Here is a 15289-nt window from a genome sequence, read left to right as displayed (position 1 = left end):
CTGTTACATCTAATGCATGCAACTCACAATTCGAATTAACGTAGCATTCATTAATGATCTCTAATTTCACATTCAATCTCATTGCTTGTCTTTACCTTTGCTGTCATCCTGGTTCTTGATCTAAAGCCTGTGTCAATGGTGACAGCATAGAGAAAGCGGTCTGATGGATTGTTTTCTGGTAGCAAGAACGAGCCGGTAGTTTTCTGTAAGGAAACATCAGCTTTCCTACAGATGACCGACACCATGATATGGAGAGCCAGGAATATTACTGCCAAAATGACTGGGATGTAGTTGGGTTTGGAGCTGCAGGACAGGAGGAGAATATCTGTAAGCATGAGGTAAAAAGCAACCGTTTTCAGATCTGATCAATTTGAAGATGTTGCAGGTGTACTGGATAAACTGTGAAACATCTGCAGAGCTGTAGTTGTTAGTGATGGACTCATGTGATACTGCAAATGATGCCAGGTGGTTGCAACTGAAAAAAAAGAACATGCATATATTTTTCATTTATACTGCTGTTTGTTCAAACTACCTGTTTAAAATGAGCTAAAACAACCCGTCTTGTAATTTCTTTGGCCGATTTATTTGTTTTATGTTCAGTCCACTTAAATTTGTAAACCTTTAAGTTAACTTAAGTGTTTTGTGTTGGGACAACATGAAGGAATCGTGCTGGTCTAACTACCTGGTTAGGGGATTTGTAGTTCCCAGCATGCTTTGTGTGGGGTTAAATTAAGAGGGTAATGTTGTAAATAAAAGATATCTTAGGGGTTTAAAGTTAATAGAAAGACTTGTTAAAGTTTAATCTTCATTTTAGTTTGAAGATTTAGAAGATTTTCATGTAATGCTTTGAGGTTTGAGATTACAGTACCACCTTGCAAAAAAATGATGACTGCAAAATTGTTGCAAACAAGTTATGTGTTGAATTTAAACAAACAAATTAAATTTAGTAATGGTCAACTTAATTTGTTTGTTTAAATTCAGCACAAATATATTGTTTACAAACACTTAAAATAATTTAGTAAATCCAAGAAATCATAAATCTTTTTTCAGTGCATCAATGCTTTGGGTGTTGGCACAGTAATTAGCAAAAAATGCAGATAGTTGCTTTGCTCAGAGAGCAATAAATGTCCTAAAATTAGTTTTGAGATCAGTCTCAATCGACTGTACATGCAACTTGTGAAAAATGGCTCTTTTAGTTAATTAAGGGCAACTTCAAATAAAATGACGAGACTTTGAAATGTACGACACAAAATAGACATACATGAAATTATCAGATCTTTGAGTTTAAGTTAAATAAAAATACAAATGTATTTAAACTTTTGTTTGATAAAAATCATGTTGGACCAACTCAATTGCAGTTAATTGTATAAACCGTTTTTTTAGTTGGTGCTAATCAAATTTATTGGAAGGGAATCCTGCCCTCAGTTAAATTGAGTTCATCCAATGGGTTATTTTTTAATTGCATGAATAGGATCAAGTTTACCTAAAAATTAAAAGCCTGTTGTCATTTACATTTGTTGATCCAAACATATTTAAATGCTTTTCTTCTGTTGAACACAAAAGACAATACAATATTTAGAGGATGTTTTAAAGCAGTAGCTCTTGACTTAAGAAGTATTTTTTCCTACATGCAAAAAAAATACTTTTGCTGTTTGTTCAAACTACTTACTCAACCAAATTGTTAAGTTATTATTATTATTTTTATTTATTTTTTTGGAGGAACATTTAACTGTTTTATTTTTAATCAATGTTCCAAATTTTGTACAAATTATTAAGCTAACTTAATAGATTTGTGTTGGTACAACATGAAGGAATTGTGTGAAACCCTGCAATTCTTCTTCAAAATATCTTCTTTTGTTTTAACATTAAAAAACATACACTACTGAAACCATCGAGAGAGAGAGCAAATGCCAAGTAAACAAAACATTTTGAGTGAACTATGCTTTAATTCATCGTGCAAAACCATACTGTCCTGCAATGGTAGAGTAATTGACATTCAAAACAATATATTAATTCAATTATTACATGCATTAATTATCCATTCAAATAAATTAATATCAAATATACTTGCAAACCTATATGAAGGCATGATTTCATAACGCCACACATTTTTAATACATGAAACTGTTATGTCTAACCACTAGGTGGAGTATTTATTGCACAATCCGATTCCGTACCTGAAGTAAATCTTGTCTGGAGAAACAGCAGCAAGAGGAAAACAACCATCGGGCTTCCACTGTCGCGCACCATCCCAGGACAGGCACTCAACAGACTCAATGCGCACTGTGTAGTTCACAGCTCTGGTGATGTACTTGTTGCTTGGGCTTTTATTGTAGTCTGCTTTGAGAAGCATCAGGTAAACAGTCCCAGTAGCTGGAAATTAACAAAACAATGTTGGTTGTTCGTGATTTGTATATTGTATATGGAAATACATCCAAATACATTACATATTTGTAATCAAATTGGTTAAAAATAAAGAAATGTGCAGAAAATAATATCTATTCAGTTTTTTAAACAAAATCTATTTCAATATTGAATAATATATAAATGCTTAGATGATTTGTGCACAATACAGTGTAATGTCTTTTAGTGGATGTCATATATGAGTATGTTTATCAGCTTCTAATTAAATTTGCATCGTAAAGCTTAAATGAAATTAGTATTTTTAGTTTTTCAGCTCTTATACTCTCAAAATCATTCTGCATAATTAAGCATATTATTATTATTAATTATATAGTATTATATATATTATATAATATTATTATATTATATTATATCATATCATATCATATCATATCATATCATATTATATTATATTATATTATATTATTCTTTCATTTTGGCGAGGCAGTGGCGCAGTAGGTAGTGCTGTCGCCTCACAGCAAGAAGGTCGCTGGGTCGCTGGTTCGAACCTCGGCTCGTTGGCGTTTCTGTGTGGAGTTTGCATGTTCTCCCTGCCTTCGCATGGGTTTCCTCCGGGTGCTCCGGTTTTCCCCACAGTCCAAAGACATGTGGTACAGGTGACTTAGGTAGGCTAAATTGTCCGTAGTGTATGAGTGTGTGTGCGAATGTGTGTGTGGATGTTTCCCAGAGATGGGTTGCAGCTGGAAGGTCATCCGCTGCGTAAAAACCTGCTGGATAAGTTGGCGGTTCATTCCGCTGTGGTGACCCCAGATTAATAAAGGGACTAAGCCAAAAGGAAAATGAATGATATATTATTCATTCATTTTCTTTTCGGCTTAGTACATTTATTAATCTGGGGTCACCACAGCGGAATGAACTGCCAACTTATCCAGAATATGTTTTTACACAGCGGATGCCCTTCCAGCTGCAACCCATCTCTGGGAAACATCCATACACACTCATTTACACTCATACACAACAGACTATGTAGCCAACCCGATTCACCTGTACCGCATGTCTTTGGACTGTGGGGGAAACCGGAGCCCTCAGAGGAAACCCACATGAACGCAGGGAGAACATGCAAACTCCACACAGAAATGCCAACTGACCCAGCCGAGGTTTGAACCAGCGACCTTCTTGCTGTGAGGCAGCAGCACTACCTACTGCGCCACTGTATCACTTATATTATATTATATTATATTATATTATATTATATTATATTATATTATATTATATTATATTATATTATATTATATTATATTATATTATATTATATTAAATATGAAATCGAAAAAATTATATGGGAAATTTTGACAAATTAATATTCAATAATTTATTAATTTTCCGGCTTAGTCGCTTTTTTATCAGGGCTCGCCACAGCAGAATGAACTGCCAACTATTCCAGCATCTGTTTTATGCTGCGGATGCCCTTCCCGCTGCAACCCATTACTACTAAACACCCATACACACTTATTCACACACACTCATACACTACGACCAATTTAGTTCACCCAATTCACTTATGGTGCATGTCTTTGGACTGTGAGGTAAACCGGAGCACCCGAAAAACATGCAAAACCACACAGAAATGTCAACTGGCTCAGCCAGGACTGGAACCAGTGACCTTCTTGCTGTAGGCAACATGCTAACCACTGAGCCACCATGTCGTCCAATACTAGATTAATAATACTTTAAATATTAATGTACATATTACCTAATATAAACATTGTTTGATAGACATACAAATGGATGTACAGACAGACAGACAGACAAATAGACAGGTAGATCAGCTAAAATGTTTCAACAAACCATGTAAATAGGATTGAGGGAGAAAGAAGTGAGCCGTCTTTCCTTTCCAGTGATATATTTTTTGCTTGTTGTACAGATCAGGTGTTGGCTGCTCATACATCCTGTGAACAGAAGTTAAATGAAATACAATGAGACTCAAAAACTATCAGGACTGTTGCTGAAATGTCCTCACCTGAGCAGCAGCAGGATGGGAAAGGGCCGCTCAGCAGGTCTGGTAAAGTGCACAGTGATCTGAAAGGCTCTCTGAAGTGTCTCTGACGTGATGTTGAACTCATGAATGTTCACCTCACTGCGCTCAAGAGTGAAGTCTGTTTGTTTGCTGTGCTGGAACAAAGACGAACACAAACCTTTGCTGAAGACAGTTTATGACAGACTGTTTTGGGATGTTCTTTACTTGCTCATCACCATGCAATGACTTTTCATTGGCTTTAATGTATTTATTTTGATTATCCTTTTAATTTACAGCAATATCTTGTACCTTTTTCTTCAAGTTAAATTAACACAGTTTTTGGAAATAGTTGGAAAAAGGCTCAGTTTACAACTCCCCAAAAATGAAACAGTTGAGTTTTACCATTTTTGAACCCATTCAGCCAAACTCTAATTGTGAAGGGAGCACTTTTAGCTCAGCTTGGCATAGATCATTGATCAGATTAGACCATTAGCATTTAACTCAAAAAATCTAAAAAGGTTTTTGATAATTTCCCTGTTTAAAGTTTGACTGATGTTACATCATGTACTAAGACCAACAGAAAATGAAAAGTTGCCCGGTGTGCAGCTGGAGATTATTTTCAGCTGCTTTATAATCTGATTCCACCTGTGCAGCCATGCTATGACAGCTAAGTTCTTTGATTGTTATGCACATTCCCAAGCCATATTAGCCTAGCTATTGTTATGAGTATTCCCAAGCCATATTAGCCTAGCAGCTTTAATTTTTCCATTAGTCTTAGATCATGATGGAACAACAGAAGAGTCAAGCTTTAAAAGGGAAATTTATAAAAACTCTTTTTTTTCTGAGTAAAATACTAATGGTCTAATCTGATTCAAATATTTATGCCAAGCTAAGCTAAAGATTGGCAAAAAGAGACTGGCAAAGGAGCTTCTTTAAGATAATAGATCAATTCCATTTAGAATGTTTATTCATTCATTCATTCATTTTCTTTTCGTCGTAGTCCCTTTAATAATCTGGGGTCACCACAGCAGAATGAACTGCCAATTTATCAGCCAGCATATATTTTACACAGGGTATGCCCTTCCAGCCACAACCCAACACTGGGAAACACACACACTCATTCACACTCATACACTACAGTCAATTTTAGCATACCCAATTCACCTGTACCGCATGGGAAATCGGAGCACCCAGAAGAAACCCACACAAACACGAGGAGAACATAAAAACTCCACACAGAACGTGCTACCCACTGCGCCACTGCGTCGCCATTTAAGATGTTAAAACAAATATTTTTATTATTTTACTTTAAGACAGATAGTTCATGTTATCCATGAAGATGTCACTTTTTTGGGTTGTTTGGTTTACTGTTTTTGGTTGTTTGTTTGGTTGTTTATAGTTGGTAGTGTATATATGTTGCATATATGAATTTACAATTGGGATGTAAATTTGACTTTGGAAAAGAAAATGGCACATTTTGAAGGGATTAAGTCTAAAATTAAATCAAATGTAAAAGTAAAGTAAACAGCAGGATAATCAAACAGAAGAAAATTGTCACTATTAGAAAGAAGTAAAGAATTTGTACTTTTGTCTCCTCTTTTCTCTGAAATTCAAGTGTAACTGGAGGGGAAAGATGTCGGACTTTGATTTCCTTTCTTGTGGTGCAGTTGTAAAGCCGAATGTCTGCCGTCTCTCCACTGAACTGTAAAATCACATTAAATTACAAAGTAATTTGCTTCACGTGGCAAAGCACATGTATTCTCATATTCAGCCAAGCATTTATTGTGTACCTGCATATCTCTGGAAGAGCGGTATGGGCTCTGACTGTACACTGTGAGCCAGGTAATAACGCAGGGCTTTTGCTGGCTGTTGATTCTCCATTGCTGAAATTGCATCTCCAGAAAGTCAGTGAAGTGGAACGCAGTGAGGCCAAATGTTTTCACCGTAGAATGAGACTCATCGTCTGTCCAAGCCAACAATTCCATGAAAGTGGTGCTCAGATTGTACTGTGAAATGTTGCTGGACATCATGCACTCCTGTGATTAATATGTGATTATAAGGTTAATGTTAAAATTTCCAGGAAAATTGTCTGTTGAACCCACATTTTAAGACTAAAATACTATATTAAAATATTGCAGTGGGTAACATATTGCAGATTTCAACAAACCCAGCGATAACAGATGAGAAATAAACAGTTCACATGAAAGATCATTTGTTGAGGATGAACTGTGACATAATGTAGGGACATTTTTTTATTCAACGATATTGTATCAAGGATGAACGGAGCTTATTTGTGCAAACAATTCACAAAAATAAAGTCATATTTTGACTACTCTTACTCTTGCACAATTTGAACTTTTTACTTAAAATTATGAGAAATGTGAAATATAAACTGCAAATTGTGAGAAGTAAATTCTCACAATAAAATTTAGAGAAAATGTAAACTCAGAATTAGGCTTAATTAAAAAAAAAAAAAAAAGCTCTGAATTAATTTGATTATTTATTAACTCTACTTAATAAAAAGATGATGACATTTGATATCAATCTGTTAGAATTAGCCAAGAAATAATAAACAATCACCTAAGATTAATAAATGCTTTTGTAGTTGTCATTACATTGACTTTAGTTAAATCAACTGGTGTCAGCAAATGAAGCTTACTGTACAAACAAGTTAACAAACAAAAGGCCTATAAATCGTCACTGAATTTTCGATGGCCAGATTGGCATGTGAAAATGTGCACATCTGAAAATAAATCACCATTAAGTGCTCAAGCACTTGGTGCTGTGATGGACAATTTAAAATACAACAATATGATGAATATTCCTAAAAGGCACTTAAGTTAAACTACAAGTTTCAATATTTAATAATTATTCAAGTATTTTCAAGAGCAGATTATATCAATATAGTTCATGCTCATTCTCACAATACATTGAATTATTGAATGTCATCATCTGTCTACAGATTTCTGAAAAATGTCTTATTCAATAAGATTTAAACTCAGAATTCTGAAAACTTTAGTGGGAACCCCTTCGCAAACATGTCCAAACTCTTTAGCTTGACTGCTCCTGCAGATTAAGTCCCCACTGCCTACATCCAACTTGGTACTGGATACTAGTTCTGGTCAGCACATTGTAGACCTGTATTTTCTGTATGTAAGATTGCACTAGTGTTTTTTTTTAATTTATTTTTTTTATCATTATTATTTTTTGTTTGTTTGTTTTTTGCTCAGAATACTCTTCAGTCTATTTGCGTATTGTTAGATGTTTATGTTGTTGTTTTGTATATTTTTCTATTGTGTTTTATAATGTATAAATAAACATTAAAGAACAATTCTGAAAGATTTAGATTTGTGAAATGTAAATATTAATTGTGCAACAAAAAGTTGCTACGTGTCTTTCTATTTTTTATTTTAAAATTGTCAAAACTGCAAGATATAAACTCAAAGCTCTGAGAAAGAAAAAAAAACAATCTCAGAATGGAGATGAAAACTTTGAGATTAAGAAACAAACAAATAAAGATTTCTAAAAGGATGTTTGACTTACCAGTATTAAATCAGTGATGGTGTGAAGCGCTTTATTTATGAGTTGGTGTCCTGGTTTTGAGAAGAGAACTGGAGCCTCCAGCACACCAGACAAAAGGGAAACCAGTGCATTAACATGGTCAGTCGGAGGCTCAGATCCATTTAAGACAGTCGAGATCTTATGAACATGCTGGATTATTTGTTTGACATTGTAAAATGTCAGCTAAAAAAGACAGAAAAATTAGCAAATCATAAAAATCAACATAAAAAAAAAATATTTTCAATGAATCAATAATATTCTTTGAGCTATACTCACTTGGCTTGGGATTTTTATCAAGTCAATAAGCCTGTAAATAATTTCGTATGAAATTCCCTAAAGCAAAAATTAGGAAAAATATTTTAAATTATTTTATACATTGATTTGTTTGGAAATCTAAAATAAATGAAATAAAATAGCTTTGATGGCAGCAGTGATGACCTTGTGAGTGGTGGAGAGTTGACAGACTGCTGAAATGAGCTCAGTGCGTGTGAGCGTCAGAAACTCCACAGACGACTCCAGGTCCAGACTCAAGCGGTTCAACACCTTTGTCAAAATAAAGATGTAGTTGATGATGTCTCCATTACTCCCTGTCTTCATCAGACTAGTCAGGTTACCAACTCCATACAGGTACCTGGAAGGAATAAAAATCAACTAAAAAAAACTCTACTCCATCAAATACATATGTTGGACTTAATGTATTGCATAATTCTATACAGTTCTTGATCCGGGTTGAGCTGAGATGATGAGTTTCTCTGAAAGCTGGGAAGAACAGTGACTGTCACAGGACATGGTTTGGTCGCTGATCCAAATTGGTTCTTTATTTCAATATAGACCATAACTGTGTGAACAAAAACAGAGTTCAGAGAATGGGAATAGATGTAAAATAAAGTCATCAAAATGTAAAAGGCAATGTAATGTAATGGTAATACGCACACCTTATGCACACTAGTGTTTTATTTACTTTGAAAACATTTTCACTCAGAATTAGTGTGGTTAGGAAGACCTTCCCCTCATTGACAAAGGTCCAGAGTTTGTCCTAAACATGAGTTCATTTATCTTATTGTGACATCCTAAATAGTAAAAAATAACCAATAAAAACACAATAAAATTGTGAAGCTCTACATTATTATTATTATTATTATTATTATTATTATTATTATTAATAATAATAATAATAATAATAACTTCATTATTATTATTATTAATATTTTCATCATCATCGTTATTATTATTATTTTCATAATTATTATTATTTGTATTATTTTCATTGTTATTATTATTAGTTTCATTATTATTATTTTCATTATTATTATTTTCATTATTATTTTTTTATATAATTTTTTTTTTTTTTTAATTGGCTAAATTCAGACTGGGAAAAATTTTGTGTGCTGACCAGCTGTTATTTGCCTAATAAATGACTCAGTAGGGCACAGTGTCTAATTTAAAACTTTACCAGATTCCTTTTTTTCCGAATAATATATGATATAATAAATTTGTATGTTAAAAATATTGTTTTACATTTCTTTATTCTAAATCTTAAGGAAATATTTTTGGTATATCAAAAAGTGTAGTTATGATGACCATCCGACAAGCTACTTTAGCTAAAAAATAGTGCTTAAAATGTCAATAAAATGCTTTATTTTAGTCTCATAATTAAAAAGAAAATAAGTCGATTAAATGCAAAAAGGTCCACTTTTTGAGAAATTAATTGGCCTGAATTGTCATTTGTAATTGAAGCTTTCAGATAAATAAAGCTTTTGGTGCTCTAAAGGGCGTAGATGTACGCATGTTAAAGGAATGTCAAGGTTTTGACATAAGATCGATTTGCATTTTTGGTTCCTTTTATTTACATCGTTTTGACATTAAGGTTCCTGCTGGAAAAGAAATAGCAACAAACACATTGAAATAAAAATAAAATTATTAAGTAGAAAATTGTCCAGAATTTAACTGTACCTTTGTAATCATGATTCGGATCTCCACTTGGCAAACTAAAGTAGTGTTGAAAATCTCTGCCTTCGTAAAGGAGTTTCCTCTTAGTGTTTCCCACACTGTAACTGTACTCATACAGGAGATCCTGATCACACAATCACAAATATATCCAGGTCAGAACATAATGCATTCAGAGTATATGACTGTTGCATTTCCTGTCGCAACTTCAAATTTAATAGATTCTTTATAATTATAACTAATCAATTAATTAATAAATAATAATAATAATAATAATAATAATAATAATACAATTATTTTACTGTGCTGTCACTTTCAGTTTAACCTACAGAAAAAGCTATCAATTTACCATGCTGCAATGGTTTATCAATAAACTTAATATACAATTTCATGTTTATAAACATTAAAAATCTGTCCTAGAATTTGGTTATACATTTTCTTAAACTGATATAACTTTATAGCTAATTTAACAATCAATACATTTTTTTTTTATTTTAACACCAAATAAAACATTCCACCATTAAAAAATTATGAATGATAAATAGTTCATTAATTGCATCAGGAGAGTGTCAAAACAACGTGTAATTTCCTTATTAAACTCACAGTAATTATTGCAGGTCCAAATGTATCTGAATGCTTTTTGAGGATTAAATACTACACCATTCTTGAAAATGGTAAACAAAACGAATATGCTAAGAGCAGTACAATGCAGACCTCTTTTCCAGTGGAGCAGAAGATGCTGAAATGCGTGTGGATTTCATTGCCGGTGTTGGGCTGCACTTGGCAGTTCATTCCCTCAGGAACAGCTTGTGTGTGGAAGAACAGCTGGCTTTTCCCTCGCAGACGCTGCTCACAACCTGACAAAGAGGACAAAAAAAAGAAGGAGAATTGAAAACACTGGTAGATTTTTGCATTGAAACTCATTATTTGTTCATTTAATTTCTGCACAAATCTTGAATATGAATATAAAAACAAGATGAAAGACTTACTTGCAAACACCTCCAGCAAATACAGACTCTTCGGTTTAAGCATGAAGGGTTTAAAGGTAACATCTGAAGAGGACAATCCTATAGGAAAAAGAAGACAACACAAATTTAAAAATTCATCTGTAAAAACAGAGGTGTAAACTCTGAATACTTGCATATACCTGACAGCGTGTAAGACTCAAACACGTTTGGATGAATGAGCTGTTTGTCCAGATCCAGAAGGGTCTTCTCAGAAACCACCAGCAGGTTTGGATCCACCAGATTGTCACCCTCATTGTCATAAGAGTCAGGGTATGATCCTTCATTCCAGCTAAATCCAACTGAATCGCTCCCTTAAGTAACAATTGTTTTTACAATATATATATATATATATATATATATATATATATATATATATATATATATATAAAACATATTTTAAAAACTAGCAGTCAGGTCATTATTTTAGTTTTTTAATGAAATCATAAAAATGTGTACCTGTAGGCCTGCCGACTGTGATACCTGGGTCAGCCTCTTCAATTCCAAAATTATAGTAATCATACTCTAAACACAACCAAAAATCTCACATGAGGGTCTGTTATATCATTCTGTATAGTCTGCAAAGATAGAATTCTAGAGGTTTGTTAACTTGAGAATAAAATACCTGGATCGGAGATATGATCACCTGATAATGACTCATAATTATCTGTGTAAAGCAAATCTGAAAATGTGGAAACACATTTAGTGTTTAATTATTTGTTATTTTTAAAATAATAATAATAATAATAAGAAGAAGAAGAAGAAGAAGAAGAAGAAGAAGAAGAAGAAGAAGAAAAAGAAGAAGAAGAAGAAGAAGAAAAAGAAGAAGAAAGTCATGTACATATACCTACTTTATTTACTTTAATATTGTTTTATGTTTTTTGCTTCATTAGTACCAGTCTTTAAGCAGTAAGAATACACATAAATCATGTCCAAATAATAATAATGATAATGTTTAAAAAAGTAAAAGTCAAATGAAAGCAGAATATGCAAATATAAATATAAAAACTAACAAATTTAATAGACAAAAACAACACTAGATATCATGCTGACCATGCTGTGGTCATTATAATGTATTATTACTGGCATTATTAACATTAATGTTTGAATGGCACAAAGCTCTGATCGACATATCGTACATACACTCTCAGAAAGAGGTATACGGTGGTACAAATAATGTTCCTTGAGGAACAGTTTTGTACCTTTGTAACAGTTGCACCTTTTATGGTACAGAGAAGACCTCTTATGATACTGTTCTGTACCTTTTATGGTACAACTGAAATTAAGATACATAGTTGTCCTCATATAAAATATACATAAGTGTTGGACAACTTTATATGAAAATAAATAGGACTGGAAAGGTGATTTTCTTTATTAATACAATTATCATTTAAAAACATATGTTAAAAGAAACTCATAAACATGAATTATTAAGTTTTAGAATACAATATTAGGAAGCAACTGGTAAAACATAAAACTATAGATATTGTAAACTAAAATAAAACTATAGTTATGTAAACTATAGGTATTGTAAATTAAACACTTAAGGTATTTATAAAACTATAGGTATTGTAAATTAAACACTTAAGGTATTTATAAAACTATAGGTATTGTAAACTAAACACTTAAGGTATTTATAAAACTATAGGTATTGTAAACTAAACATTTAAGGTATTTATACAACTATAGGTATTGTAAATTAAACACTTAAGGTATTTATAAAACTATAGGTATTGTAAACTAAACACTTAAGGTATTTATAAAACTATAGGTATTGTAAACTAAACACTTAAGGTATTTATACAACTATAGGTATTGTAAACTAAACACTTAAGGTATTTATAAAACTATAGGCATTGTAAATTAAACATTTAAGGTATTTATACAACTATAGGTATTGTAAATTAAACACTTAAGGTATTTATAAAACTATAGGTATTGTAAATTAAACACTTAAGGTATTTATAAAACTATAGGTATTGTAAATTAAACACTTAAGGTTTTTATAAAACTATAGGTATTGTAAACTAAACACTTAAGGTATTTATAAAACTATAGGTATTGTAAACTAAACATTTAAGGTATTTATACAACTATAGGTATTGTAAATTAAACACTTAAGGTATTTATAAAACTATAGGTATTGTAAATTTAACACTTAAGGTATTTATAAAACTATAGGTATTGTAAACTAAACACTTAAGGTATTTATACAACTATAGGTATTGTAAACTAAACACTTAAGGTATTTATAAAACTATAGGTATTGTAAACTAAACACTTAAGGTATTTATAAAACTATAGGTATTGTAAACTAAACATTTAAGGTATTTATACAACTATTGGTATTGTAAATTAAACACTTAAGGTATTTATAAAACTAGGTATTGTAAACTAAACACTTAAGGTATTTATAAAACTATAGGTATTGTAAACTAAACACTTAAGGTATTTATAAAACTATAGGTATTGTAAACTAAACACTTAAGGTATTTATAAAACTATAGGTATTGTAAACTAAACACTTAAGGTATTTATAAAACTATAGGTATTGTAAACTAAACACTTAAGGTATTTATAAAACTATAGGTATTGTAAACTAAACATTTAAGGTATTTTAAATAATTGTTTAATAATTGTTAATAATTGTTGAATTGTGAAATAAGTGTTTGATAAGCATGTTAAACACTGTTAAGGTACAAAGTGTCTTGTTACTGTAGTGCTACTTTTATGGATCAGATTTGTATCTTTGATGAAGGAACAATATTGTATCTGCAGGTTTTAAAAAACCTATGGTACATTTTGGTGTACAATGGTAAAAAAGGTACTTATTGTACAAACTGCAATGGTACAAATTTGTTTCTTTGTCTTAAGGCACAATTCTGTCCCATACAAAGATACTGCCCCTGTGACAAGGGTTTGTACCTTCTTTGGTAAAACATTGTACCATTTTTTCTGAGAGTGTACACAACTAAATACATAAATATTTGTTTTGTTTTTCTCCGATTTTATTATTAGAAGAGCTCTTTTTTATTGTGAAAGCCCTAGTTACACCCGGATTAGGTAAAGCAATTGACCACCAGGGGGCGTCTAATCTCGTTTTGTCATAACGGGTCGTGATAAAGTGCTGTACAAAGCTAGCAGAATATTGCAATAATTAATGCATAAAAACAAACACTTTGCTATATGGTACACAAATTAAAACTGAAAACTTTGTCATAATTTACTCACCACTTGTCACCAGTTTATTGTTTCTGTTGAACACAATGGAAGTTATTTTTGTTGATAAATGCTGGAAACCGGTAAGCATTGATTTCCATAGTATTTGTTTTTCCTACTAAGGAAGTCAATGATTACTGGTTTCTAACATTCTTCAAAATAGAGTTTTTTGTGTGTAAGAGTAAATAGTGAGTAAACTTCAGTTTTTGGTGAATTCTCCCTTTGATAATTAACACTTTTTATTGACTAATCACATGATTCTGACTGAGTGGTTACTTTTACCTGATATTAAATCTGTCATTGACACTCTATCGGAGCCAGATAAAGACTCCCGGTGACCCCCAGACGACTCTGTTTCCCCAGGGAAGGATGGGAGGATGCCTGGTAAATGCATGACAGCTGGAAACACTGCATGGTGGTTTGTGTTTGAGTTGGGACTGTGAACGTCATGGTGTTTCACTGAAGTCAGAGAATCTAGTGTAACTGGGGCTGTGAGGTCAATGTGATCAGATAAAAGATAAGGAGCCAGAGATCCAGGAATAGAGCTCTCAGTCAGAAGTGCTGGAGTGTTGGGTGTCACTGCAGGCCTGGAGAAATGTAAGCTCTCCTCCATTTTGGAGGGTAAACCGAGATCCATAGTGCTGCAGAACGGAACTGAGAAAGAGAAAGTTGATATCAGTTTGATCACAAAACACAATGTCAACAGTCTTACATCTGAGGTGTTTTTATGACAGTGCCCAGCATAAATGAGAGCACACCCTTTGAAAATTAAGACTTTGATAAATTTTTTAAGTAAAATGAATGATACATATTGCTGAATTTTATTTATATTTGAGAGAATATAAAATTACCTCACTATTTACTCACAGTGTTTCATTTAGAACGTATTATTTTTAATGAAGAGAATTTAGTTCTTTTTTAAGCTGGCCAACTTACCTTCTGCAGCAGCTCTGCTGGAGGCATTAACCAGGTAAAGTTTCCAGCGGTAAGTTACATTTTTTGTGTTGCAATCAGAATCCTCACAGAAAGCAGAGACAGTAAATGGTGCATTCCAGTTCACTGAATGTTCCTGGCAATCTTTACAAGACATATGAACGTTGCTGTTGAGAAAAAGAAAATATATATAAATAAGAACATATAAACACAAATTATTACAGCTAGCTTCAGAGAAATAGTT

The 15289-nt window shown here is 32.4% G+C and overlaps 1 protein-coding gene across 2 annotated transcripts in view; it reads right to left on the bottom strand.

Annotated features, from left to right (window-relative positions):
* Window positions 1–15289, bottom strand: part of pkd1l1 (polycystin 1 like 1, transient receptor potential channel interacting) — a 53350-nt gene that overhangs the window by 25151 nt on the left and 12910 nt on the right. For both annotated transcript variants that reach the window (XM_073940623.1, XM_073940624.1), the window contains exons 12-30: window positions 15049–15212; window positions 14395–14766; window positions 11519–11575; window positions 11353–11418; window positions 11037–11207; window positions 10879–10956; window positions 10604–10746; window positions 9896–10016; window positions 8657–8780; window positions 8381–8573; window positions 8219–8275; window positions 7925–8125; window positions 6172–6417; window positions 5967–6083; window positions 4385–4536; window positions 4213–4313; window positions 2178–2373; window positions 392–475; window positions 96–303 (exon numbers count right to left, since the gene is read on the bottom strand). In XM_073940623.1, coding sequence (XP_073796724.1) covers window positions 96–303; window positions 392–475; window positions 2178–2373; window positions 4213–4313; window positions 4385–4536; window positions 5967–6083; window positions 6172–6417; window positions 7925–8125; window positions 8219–8275; window positions 8381–8573; window positions 8657–8780; window positions 9896–10016; window positions 10604–10746; window positions 10879–10956; window positions 11037–11207; window positions 11353–11418; window positions 11519–11575; window positions 14395–14766; window positions 15049–15212 — 2851 coding nt within the window. The remainder of the gene's footprint in view (window positions 1–95; window positions 304–391; window positions 476–2177; window positions 2374–4212; window positions 4314–4384; window positions 4537–5966; window positions 6084–6171; window positions 6418–7924; window positions 8126–8218; window positions 8276–8380; window positions 8574–8656; window positions 8781–9895; window positions 10017–10603; window positions 10747–10878; window positions 10957–11036; window positions 11208–11352; window positions 11419–11518; window positions 11576–14394; window positions 14767–15048; window positions 15213–15289) is intronic.

This window comes from Danio rerio, chromosome 24, assembly GCF_049306965.1.
Source record: "Danio rerio strain Tuebingen ecotype United States chromosome 24, GRCz12tu, whole genome shotgun sequence".
NCBI lineage: Eukaryota > Metazoa > Chordata > Actinopteri > Cypriniformes > Danionidae > Danio > Danio rerio.
This window is presented reverse-complemented; position numbering and strand designations above follow the sequence as displayed.